The sequence below is a fragment of the Plasmodium reichenowi genome, chromosome 9 (assembly GCF_001601855.1).
Source record: "Plasmodium reichenowi strain SY57 chromosome 9, whole genome shotgun sequence".
Taxonomy (NCBI): Eukaryota; Apicomplexa; class Aconoidasida; order Haemosporida; family Plasmodiidae; genus Plasmodium; species Plasmodium reichenowi.
In genome coordinates, this window is record NC_033654.1 from 851,743 (window position 1) to 865,691 (window position 13,949).

General features: G+C 18.3%; 1 protein-coding gene across 1 annotated transcript in view; it reads right to left on the reverse strand.

The window, feature by feature from the left end:
* Positions 1-12,535, reverse strand: part of PRSY57_0920800 (hypothetical protein) — a gene marked incomplete at both ends in the record, with an annotated part of 13,174 nt that extends 639 nt beyond the window's left edge. Inside the window, 3 exons of the mRNA XM_012907447.2 lie at positions 1-12,054; positions 12,195-12,278; positions 12,434-12,535. The exon at positions 1-12,054 is cut by the window's left edge and continues 639 nt beyond it. Coding sequence (XP_012762901.2) covers positions 1-12,054; positions 12,195-12,278; positions 12,434-12,535 — 12,240 coding nt within the window. The remainder of the gene's footprint in view (positions 12,055-12,194; positions 12,279-12,433) is intronic.
* Between the last annotated feature and the right edge of the window lie 1,414 nt (positions 12,536-13,949).

Here is a 13,949-nt window from a genome sequence, read left to right on the forward strand (position 1 = left end):
ATGAAAATTATCTTTTAGGTATTTTTCATATTTGAAAATATGAGATATATTATCTATATTATTTGCATTAAAATTATTTTGAATATTATGATAATCCTTTTTTCTATTTTTACTTTTATTTTCTTTATGTATAATGTTTTCTTTATTATTTATATTTTCCTCATCATATTTCATATTATAAGGTTGACATTTAAAACTATCATAATGATCTCGTATTACATTCATAAGGAAAAAATAAGACATATTTCTATTACATTTTTGTTCATACATATCATGTAATATATCTATGGCATTTTTTCCGTCTGAGAATTCATAAGAATTTAATTTTAATAATCGATTAAATACTTTAAATTTTAATTCCAGCAAAAATTCGTTTATGGATTTATTTTTATACACACTTTTGAAAAAAAGAAATTTTTTATTTAATGATATAAATATTCGATCAATAAATATGTTTAAAATGTTAATATATTTTACGTATATATGATTATTATTATTATTATTGTGCTTGTCATTTTGATTATTTTTTTCATCACTATTTTTATATATATATTTTTTTAAATATGATTTCCATTTTTTTATATTCATTATATTATAATAATTTTTTTTATTTATCTCTTTTGCTATTATTAATAATTGAAAAAATAACATCAAATCGTAACATATTTCTATGTGTCTATTTTCATCATAAAAATAATTATACTTTTGATTTTCTACATTAGGTTCCTCCTCTTTGGCTTCTTTAGACTTTTCATTCTTATCCTTTAAGCATGTATAATATATGTTAAATATATTATTATATTTTTTATCTACTACAAAATAACTTGAATAAAATTTATGATATTTTCTCACACTTTCTAATATATTCTCATCTTTATTTATATTTAAATTATATCCCATAATATTATAAAATAATTTATTCTCAAAAATATATTTTATATTATTTATAAATTTTAAGCTAGCTATATATATTAAATTTTTACTATTAATCATATTATATAATGTCATATATTTCTTAGATATTACTTTAACAAAATCAAACATATTTCGATAAATAAATGATTTATTATATTTGTCATTTATACATATATTATTATTAATATTTGATAAAAAATTACAACATAATAAAGAAAATTCATTTTGTTCTTCATTATAAATATATACAGAAATATATCTTGATGTTGTTATTAATATTTTATTTTCAAATACTTGTAGATCATTAATAAATTCATTGTTTTCAGCATATTTATAATATTCAACAACATCATACTTTAAATTGTAAAAAAATTCTTTTTCTTTATAACTAAAACGATTTTCAAAAACATACTTTGACAATCTTGAACAGTACTTTTTTTTTTTTTTTTTTTTTTTCTTCATAATATTAAAATATTCGGTTCCATGAAACAATTTTGAGAAAAATGAAGTAGTTTCAATATTATTATAACTATTATATATTTGTTCAAAATTAAGCATATAATCATCCGTATTTTCTTCTTCACATTTGCTATTCTCACTATCCTCACTCTTTACACTATCCTCATTGTCCTCACTTTCTTCAATATGATAATTCAAATTATTATCTTCTGCTTCTTCTTCTTCTTCGTTGACACCTTCCAACCTTCTTAAAGCGGATTTTTTACTTTTCATAAGACTTAATAAATAATCCTTTTCACTCATACCATTTTTTTGCTTCTTTTTTTTTTTTAAAATTTTTTGATTTTTTAATAGAGTCTTAAATATATTACACATTTTTATACTATCATCATCATTATTATTATTATTATTATTATTATTATTATTATTATTATTGTTATCATTTTCTTCTTCTTTTTGCGGAAAATTTATATTATTTTCACCTTTAAATACTTTTAAATATTCATTCATTATACATTTCATTCTCCTATTACATTCTTTTTTATTTTTCTTTTTCTTTTTCTTATATTTAAGCAATGTAATTTTTAATAAAATAACATAATTTTCTTGTGTATATATAATATACTTATTCATAAACACTTTAATATTTCTCATATTTTTACTTAAATAATATAATGGAGTTATATTATTCTTATTTTCATAAAACATCTTCATTATATTTTCTCTCTTGACATTTTTAAAAACTACAATATGGTGATTATCCTCAACATTACATGCTGTCTTACCTATTTCTTTCATAATGCCTTTTTTCCTTTCTTCATAATAACACGGTGAAAAGGCTTGAACATAATTATCCTTCACACCTTTAAATGGTATACATTGGAAGCAAATATTATCTTTGTTATTTTTATTTTTATATTTATTTTTATTTTTATTTTTGTATTTTCTTGTGTCTAACATTTTGAGGATCATCATATTTTTATGTATATGTTTTATATTTATCCAAAAGGATACATTTTTTTTTTTTTGAATATTTAACAGAAATACATATTTATAAGAAAACTTGAGTATAAAAAAAAAATCATCCGAACAAAAATTTAGTTTACAATTAATTTTTTTTTTTAACTTACAAATAGTTAAATATTTAACATGATAACTTATATTATTTAAAAATATGAATAAGCAACCATACGTTTCGTTATTTTCCCTTTTTTCCTTTTTTTCTTTATTTTTTAAAATGTAAGATGATGCAGGTTTTGAAAAATAAAGCTTAAGACGTTTTCGTTGTCCCTTAATATCTTGTACTTGATAATTATAATAATAATATTTTTTCTTATCAATATGTTTTTTATTAATTCTTATATATTTTTTTTTTTTTTTCTCTAAATTTATATTATACATGTATGAAAAATTATTTGTTATATATTCATGCTTGTAACATTTATTATAAAAATCATGTTGCGGTATCTTTTTCTTTAAAATGGAAGTATCATTATTTATATTTTGTTTTTTATTTTTATTTACAATTTTTATATATTCGGTCACATTACTAAAATTATATTTGCTACCTTTTAAATGAATAATTAAAAAATTTAAGGATTCATCTCTTCCTTGTGTATTTTTATGAATAATATTGTTAGAATCGGTTCCTCTCTTTTGATGATATATATGGTTATTATTAAGTTGTGATGTTGTATTATATTCAGCATGTTTATGATCTTTATTACACTCATTACATTTATTATATTCATTACACTCATTACATTTATTATATTCATTACACTCATTACATTTATTATATTCATTACGCTCATTACATTTATTATATTCATTACACTCATTACATTTATTATATTCGTCTTTTTGTTCATATGTATTATAATTATCCATATACATCATATCACCATTAAAACCATTTATTTCTTTTATAACATTATTATATACACATCTTAACGGTTCACTACCCAAAACATAATAGCACATATTACGTTTGCTTGAAACGTCTTTTTTTTTATTAAGTAGAAGTGGAATGTAATGTAAAAAGAAAGAGATAGCGTTTTTATTATTTTGTTCATTTTCTTCAATTTTGTTCATTTCGTTTTTCCAAATATATATATTTCTATTCTTATTATCATTAGATATAGTTGAATTATACAATGGAAGATCCGTTTTATATTCATTTATATTCTTATCATTATAAGAATGGTGCACATGATTAACGATATTATGAATATTATGTATGTTATTATATATATCATGGTTTGATTTACTAATCATATTATCATCATAAATACTGATATTGTTCTCATCCATAATGGAATAGTTTTCTTTTGATTTTTTCTGCTTTTTTTTTTTATTGACACTACAAGAATGATCTGCTAAACCTTTTTTCTTTTTTTTTGTATTTTTTATATTATCGTAGCTATCTACTAAGGTGGAGAAGTTATTGTAATTAGAAATATGTAATATTTCTTTTGTATTTATAATAGAATGTTCGTTTGTATTATAATTTGTTTGTTCTCTTTCATTTTCTTTTTTTTTCTCTACTTCGTGTTCTACTTCTTGTTCTACTTCTTCATCTTCCTCTATTTTTATCTCATGATTATTTAAAGCAGTTTGCACAAAATCTTCTAACATCATAACATTTTGATCATTTATTTTATTATTATAATTTAAGTAATAAAAAATTGTGCTCAATGCTTTTCTGACATTTACAATAAAATTTTCTGAAATATTAGAAAGATAATTTATATCATATGTATTATATAGGAAATATATATTATTTCTTATAAAATTATTTTGAAAGAAATATTTCAAGTTATATTTTTTATTTAATATATTAAAAAATATAAGGGGATATATATAATTATTAAAATTTTTATATTGATTACGTAGAAGATATAAAATATGTTTATTTTGATAAAACAAATTATTATCCTTTAAAAATAATATATTATATATATATATTAAATATTCATTTTCATCACCAAAAGAATCATAATTTAACTTACAAGAATTCTTACTAATTTTATTATGGATATGATATAATTTTATTTTATTTTCTTCTAATATATTTTCTACACAATTAATTATTTCATCTTTTTTTTTAGTATCACATATATTATATAATTCATGCATCATATAATTTTTATTCAATTTTATTTCTAAAATATGTGGAATGACATTATTTTCATATGGTTTTATTATTTTATGATTTATGTTAAGATACATATTTTTACTATTACAATAGAAGCCTACTTTTTTTTTCATACTAAACTTCTTTCTATCTTCTATATAATTTGTTTTCTTCATATGGTTACTAAGAAATGTATTATGTCTTGAGTCTTTCATTTGATTATTGTAATATATATCCATCTTCTCAAATGATTTGTTACTATCCACAACTTTATCATATATATTAAAAACCATTTGCTTTGTATTCTTTTTTTCTTTATCTTTTTCATAAACGAATGAATTTTCTAGGTAATATTTCAATGGATATGTCAAATTGTTACATTTTACAAATTTTTGTACGTTCATATTTTTAAAAGTATTCACATCTTCATAACTAAATATGTCTTTTTTTTCTTTAATAATACCAAAATATAATTTATTATTAATACATATGATAATGTCAAAAATTATATTATCTTCTGTATTATAATTTTTTATTACAATAATGTTTCTAGGGTTAATATTTGGATGTGCCTTGATAACTTTATTAGGCATATAAGAAAAATTGGTATCAAAAAAATAATCATCATTATAATCATAATTAATAAAATTATTATTATTATTATTATGATTATAATTATTATAATTATTATTATTATTATTATAATTATTGTTGTTATTATTATTATTATTATTATTATTATTATTATTATTGTTGTTGTTGTTGTTGTTGTTGTTGTTATTATTATTATTATTATTATTATTATTATTATTATTATGTTTGTCATTTATTTCTCCTACAACAGTATTTATCCTTTCATATTCATCACATTTTACATTTGAATAATTAATTTTTTCACACGTTGATGATTGTTCCGTGGGGTTATAACTATGTACATTATGATGTATTTTATTATTTTGATTATTTTTTCTTTTCGTAAATATTAACTGCATAAGGAATATATTTTTATTTTTAATGGGCCTTTCCTTAAACACTTCGTGATTCAATATATCTAAGTAATCTTCCACATTTTTCTCTTTCTTTGTGTTTTCTTTTTTTTCTTCCTTTTGAACTTCTTTTTGATCTACATCTTTTTCTTGATCTTTTTCTTTTTCTTGATCTTTTTCTTTTTCTTTTTCTTGATCTTTTTCTTTTTCTTTTTCTTTCTTTTTGTTTTTCTTTTTGTTTTTCTTTTTGCTATCTTTTAAATCTTCGATTTTCTCTTTGTTTTTTATATTAAAAGTGTTTATAAAAAATTCATCCATAATATTTTTCATTTTATTAAATAAGGTATATTTATTTTTGTTTAAAGAATCACCTGTCATATTATTACTACTACTAACATTAATATTATTATTATTATTGTTGTTATTATTATTATTGTTGTTGTTCTGGTAAGAAATGTTGTTTTCTTTAATTTTGCTTGATAGAAAAAGATATAACTTATCTTCACATGCTACTATAACATAATAATTTTTTTTAACATATAACCTTTTTTGCTTGTCTTTATAGTTTTTTGTTTGATGGTCATACAAGATATTATTACTTTGATGGATGTCAGATTTATAGTTTACATTAAGTCTTTTATGTTTAAATATATTAAGAAAAAGAACACACGCATTTCCTACAACAAATTCGTCATATACTTTTATAATAGTTCTCTGAGTTTTGTAGAAAAGAAAAGAATCCAATAATAAATGATTCGATTTAAAATTATGTTTTCCTTTTTTATTAATATCCTGAAATAAATCATATACTTTGACACTACCATTATTACAACCAACTAGAAGAAAATTATTTAATTTACATACACCAGTAATAAATATATCATCATTCAATGTATCAATATTATAATTATACATCTTATTAATTATAAATGATTTATTTTCTTTCTCTATTTTTCCTTTTTTATAAATTGGAAAACATGATACAGGATGTGTTATATCTTGATCATTTTGAATATATTTTTCAATATAATATTTTTCACATGGAAAATAAATATAATTAAAAATATTATTACTATTATGATGATGATTATTATTATGATTATTATGATGATTATTATTATGATTATTATTATTATGATTATTATTATTATTATTATTATTATTATTATTATTATTTGAATTAAGCGAAATATTATTTACACATTTATCATCAGACATATTATTTATATAATTTATGTTTGTCATATTTAAAAAATATATAAATATCTTACATAATCTCTTCATACCAATACATATTAATATATATGGGTTTATATTAATATCGTTATCATCATTTCTTAAATTATCATCACAATTTGTAAACATATATACAGAATATATTGTATCATTACATTGAAAATAGTGTAATAATAAACATCGATTATATTTTATATCAATATAAAATAAAAATAACATATTTTTACTATTCGATAATAAAAGGAATTGTTTTATATAATAATAAAATGATATGCTGTTATCAAAAGTTATTTCGAATGTATCATCTAATTTTATGGGAATACAATTATTATTATTATTGCTATTATTATTTCCATTATTATTGCCATTATTATTGCCATTATTATTATCATTATTATTATTATCATTATTATTATTATCATTATTATTTTTTATTATATTATACACATTTATAATCATACTATATCTATTTAATATTAAAATTACATAATTATTATTATCTTCATTATATATACATTGTGTAAATAAAATGCGGCTTTTTATTAAATGATATCTTTCCATATCTTCATTATTTAAAATATAAAATGTGGGCTTCTTCATATTGTTAGTATTATTATTACCATTATAATAATGATTTATATATTTGTTATTCCTTATATCATAATTTTTATCCAACATGTACTTCTCATCTATATATCTACTTATACCATATTTATCTTCATTTTTCTTTACATAATTTTTATGCATACACACCTTTTTATATGATTTATCCAAACGACTAAATGAATTCATACATATATCACAAGATTTAGATATATGATGATACATAATTAACATATAAGTTGTCTTTAAATAAGAAGAAAAACAAAGAATATTAATATTTTCATTAAAAGGAAGATAAAAAAATGTACTGTTCCAAATATCTATATTAGATATATTTATTTTTTTTTTTTCACTTAAGTAGATATTATATCCTACACTTAAATTATATATACAATTAGCTTTATCTAGAATCATTAATTTATATGACATATTTCTCTTCAATTTTTTTATATCAAATAATTTATCATTATAATAATCATTTAGTTTTTTTTCTTTTTCTATATTTGTCAAAGTAAACAAAGAAGAATTACTTTTTTCAGTATCTCCATAAGTGGGGCGAGAAATAATATTACAATCATATTTATAATCCTTTATACTTTTTAATTTATTAAAACGATAAAAATGTTTAATATAATGGATACATTTGAATCTGTTATGATATATATTCTTATTAATAAATATGGTCGATTTTAGTATGTACAATTCATCACATTCTTTTTTATATAATGTTAAAAGATAATAAACTTGAATATCTTCTACTTTTTGGAAATAATTCTTTTTAAAATTATTAGAAGAAATTTTTGTTTCTGTATTAATAATATGCATTTGTTTATTATTATTTTTGTTGCTGTTGTTATTATTGTTGCTGTTATTCTCATCATCATCATTATTAAACCTATTTATTGTTAAATCCTTCTCTTGCATAATAATTTTTCTTCCTTTTTTGTTCTCTTGATTTATACAACATATTATATTACTTCTTGATATTATTTGTTCTATACATTTGCATATATCCATACTATAAACATTTTGAAAACCGTCTTTATTTATTACAAGCTTTTTCTTAAGATAATCATATATTAACGTAATTATATATATATCATTTATATTTCTATCTATAATTAGATATTGTTTAAGAACAGAAAAAATATTAAATATCCCCTGTCCTTTCTTTTTCTTTTCCCTTTTCTTAGAATTTAATGATATAACAGAAAAACTGTTTTTATTATCATACGATTTATTATTAGTAAATGAAAAATTATCATCAATTATATCTTTACATTTATCGTTTTGGATAACATTTTCATTATTTATATAATTAAATGTATTAATTCTTTTATGGATATATGATTTTTTCTTCTTACGTTTAATATGGTATTTAAGATAATCACAAAAAATATAATTACAACAATTATTATTATTATTGTTTTTGTTGTTGTTGTTGTTGTTGTTGTTGTTATTGTTATTGTTATTGTTGTTATTGTTATTGTTGTTGTTATTATCATCATTATTATTATCATCATCACCATTAATATTATAATCATCATCATTATTATATTTATTACCATTTGTGTCTTTTATTTTTTTTAGAAAGGGATGTTTCTTATTCTGATATATTTCATCAAATAACCCCTTGCTTATATTAAGAGATACAACAAAAGAATCATTTTTCTTTTTTTCCTTTTTTTTCTTTTTTTTCTTTTTTTCCGTTTTTTCCTTTTTTTCCGTTTTTTCCTTTTTTTCCTTTTTTGAATTATCAAAAAATAAATTAACATATTTGTTGCTAATATCTTTATCCTCTTTATAATATATATTACATATTTTGTTTTCTTTACACTTTATATCATCTGATTTAATATCACAATTTTGGTAACATTTATCTTCATCGTTTATGCATATTCCCCCTTTACTTTTATCTTTATATTGTTCATAATTATTTGGCATGTCATAAAAAAAGGAAGTGTTATATATTTTATAATTTAGATAGGAGTATCTACATATGGTTTGATAATGTTTAAATTTGTGATAATAAATAAACATATACGTGTAAAAACTGTCAACATAAGGAATATTTTTGAAATGTTTAATACATTCAAAATTATTGTAGTAATTATAATGACACATATAAATGTTGTTTTTAAATCTGTTCTTATCAATATTCATGTCATATGAGTATTTTTGTGAAAATTTATTTTTATCCCATATAGAACAGTTTTTTGATAGAATATACCAATCAACATCTTTATATATAATTTGTTCATTTTTATTATCCATCTTAACGATTTTTCTAAAAGTTAATGTATTTATATTATACGACACATTATTATAAATATTTAGATAATTCAATAATGTTAACTTTATATCATGGCTATATGAAAAGTTGAAGATATATATAATTTTTTCTGTAAACAACAGAAATGAATTCTTTCTAAGTTTCTCAAACTTACATATTTCTAATGGTAAAGATAATTTACCTATAGGTACTAATAAATTATGTAACCCATATACAACAGACTCTTTATTTTTTTTTAATGTTTTATTTTTTTTTTTGGTAGTATCTTTATTTTTATATTTTAAAAATAGTACATTTGAACTGTTATTATTATTAGAAATAATAATTATGATATCGTTCTTCTTTTTTATTTTTCTTTTCTTCATTTTTAAAAATGAATCCTTCAATATTTTTTTACGAAATTTAAAATAATCGAAATTAATGTCGGCTAATACATTAATCGATATGGATACCATATTTAAGATATAGTACATCATATTATGAAGTTGTAAATAATAATAGGTCATATTATTTCTGATAATTTGTTGATTATTTTGATTATTATTATTATTATTATTATCATTATCATAATTATTTTCATTATTATTATTATCATAATTATTTTCATTATTATTATTATCATAATTATTTTCATTATTATTATTTATTATTTTTTCTTTTTTTTTCGTACAACTCTCTTCCTTTATCTCATTAGGTTCATATGAACCATCCTGTTCATCATTTTCATTACCCATATTTTCGAATAAATAACATAAATTTTTATTTATCAAAAAATAAATATTATTATATATTATAACATTACCATTCTGTACATTATTTATCTTTATATTATTAATTACATCTGTTCTTGAGGTAACCGAATCAGGTGTACATTTAGATTCTTCTAAATTATTATAATCATTTTTTTTCGAGCGTTCCTTTAAAATGCTACTTTTCTTATTATTTAGGGGTTCACTATTGGTATATTCCCTATTTTTTGTAAAAAGGAAATTCAATAGATAATAAACAAAAATAATAAAAAAGTATAAATGAAGTGATAGTTCATATAATATCTCCGAACATTTGTGCTCCGTTTTTATTATGTATACAAAATTATTACATAATGTTCTAGCACTAGAATAGAAGAGTGATATAAAAAAGAATAACAACAATTTTATTCTTATAAATATTTGAAATAAAAATAATAAATTCCTTTCTTGAGAACAATCAAAAAAACCTTTCTTATTATATAGAAATATATTTTTAAAATATGTTATATATATATAATCATACTTATTAGAATAAAATTTTTTAAAATAGTAATTACTTATCATATTAAACATGTCACACATTTCCATAACATTATCTTTGTTATCTGATATATTATGAAAGTATTTATCACTATATAAATTTTTTGTTTTATATTTTTTTAAATATTCTTTTACCATATCAATAGGTATAAATTTCTTTTTATCATATTGCTTTAATAAACATAATTCTTCTTTTCTAAATATCTTCATTTTTTTCAATTTGTTTGTTAATATCTTCATTTCGTCCTTTTCCTTTTCGCAAGAGAGTAAAACGTCTTTTATAAAATGATCACCACAATTTATATTATTTTTAATATAATTTACAAGGAAACAAATTTTTACGCTCAAACAATTATCATCAAACTCATTATAAAAATTGATATTTTTTTCATTCCTTAAATTCATATACACATTATTCATATTATCACATTCTAATGTATCAACATGATTTTTCACATCATCATAATGATTATCCTTATAAATATATTTTTTTTTTTTTTTTTTTTTTTTCTTATCCTTATCTAAATATGTTATAAATGTTATATTTTTACAGAATTCTACAAATGAATTATCTTCCCTCAATTTATTAGGTTCTACATAGAACATATTTTTCTTTTGTTTTATTTTTTTCTTCTTATCATGACATAACGAAAATCTATTTATTTTATTAACTTTAAAAAATTTGTCTGTTTCATTATTCTGTTCATATTGTACAGAAGAATCATTTTTAATATTTTTAATAAAAAAGGGATGTTTGATAATAAGTTTATCTTTTTCATTATCATTTTTTAAAACTTCAAATTTCGATCTATCATTCTTTTCATGTACATCACTTAAACAGTTATTATAATATATATTTGGATGTACTTGTCTAATAAATAAAATATTTTCAATAGATATAAAAAAGATATCATTAATATTACATATATTAATATATTTGTGGTAGTCTTCTTCTATTATAAAACACGCACTTTCTGTCTTGGTGCTTTTCAAATATTCTTTATATAACTTTAAATTTTCTACAAATAAATTATCGATAAAATAGTATTCTATAAAACCATTATCATATTCTAAAATACGAACATTTAATTTTTCATCAACCACAATAAAACGATCAAAGTGTTTACTTTTGACAACCTATATGGGAAAAAAAAAAAAAAAAAAAAAATATATATATATATATATATATGTTGTTATATAATGTAGGTATTATTAAGATAAAATTATTTATATAACATGAAAATTAAACTAGTACATTTTATATATTATAAACGTACTTGTAAAAATATTATTTTTAAAAAAGTGTTCTGTACATATATGCTTTCTCCATAATTGCTTGTCAGCAACTCTAGATAGCAATCCTATAAAAAAAAAAAATAATAATAATAAAATAAAACATATATATATATATATATATATTTATATTTACATTTGTAGTTTTGTCTATAAATTTCTGTATACTTTTTCATTTCAAAATATATATATATATATATATTATATATGTATCTATTTATACCTTTGCTGCGAGTAGTAATTCTTTTTCATTATTCTTAATAAATTTTCCTTTTATTAAAAAATTTATCTTATTTGTACTATGCACTGTTTGAATACTTATCATTTTAAAAATAATAAATAAATAAAATTGAAGTTCCAATAATTGATATATATATATATATATAGATATAGATATATATTTGTTTATTTATTTGTTTATATATATATATATTTATTTATTTATTTGTTTGTTTATATATCATTTATTTATTTGTTCATATATCTATTTATTTATTTGTTTATTTATTTATTTATCCATATATTTTGTTATAAAACATACTATAAAAAAAAAAAAAAAAATAAACAAATAAAATAAAATAAAGCCATATTTTAAGATATAAAAAATTATAAAATTAAAATATGCAAACAATTATAATAATGATACATATAATATAATCTTTTCCTTTCCTTTCTATTTTTAACAAAATACTTTATGTTCAAAACGTTAAATATAAAAAAAATACATAAATTATTACATTAATATAAGTATGTATCATTATTATAACTCTATATTGAGCTTATTCTAATATTTCTTTTTAATAACAAAAAAAAAAAAAAAAAAAAAAAATATATATATTATATATATTATATATATATATATATATATATTTATAATGCATATTCAAATATAACCATATATTCTATAAAAAATTAAAATAATAATATAACAATTAATTCTAAAATTACACATTGTATTATATTAGTTAAAATGATACAAATATTGTTAATAAGAAGAAACGTAATAAAAAATTACGTGTATTATTTATTAAATATATCATATATTTTTTATCAAAATAGTACATCATATTATATATATAATATTTCATTTATCTGCGGTTTGAGAAATGAAAAATATATATATGTGTGTTAAAAAAAAAAAAAAAAAAAAAAAAAAAAAAAAAAAGCCACTATATATTATTTAATATATATGAATATGCTTATAATATTGTAGAATATAGCTAAAATGAATTATATATGAAAATTATATTATAATAAAATATTTATATTATACTTATTACAAATAAGTATCAATTTTGACAGGTAAAAAAAATTAATATATATATATATATATATATATATATATTATATAAAGGAACAAGAAAATATTACAATTTGTATCAAATTAAATTAGATACCTTTCATTTTTTATATAAAAAGGATTTATAGTTTTTTTCAAGATTTATGTTTATAACAATTTGTGTTAATGTATGTTTTAATTAATTATATATGTATATGAAACTTCACAAAATGAATGTAGTATTTTTTTGTATCTAGCAATTTTTGATACATTCTTAAAATAATATATATGGATGAAAATTTTAAATAATTTTTTTTTTTTTTATAATTTACAAATAATATACCTTTTTAAAATTAAAAAAATTCAACTTAAATAAATTAGTATAAATATAAAAATGTTAAAATGTTTGAATGTATATAAAGTATGAATATTTTTTTTTTTTTTTTTTTTTTTTTTTTTT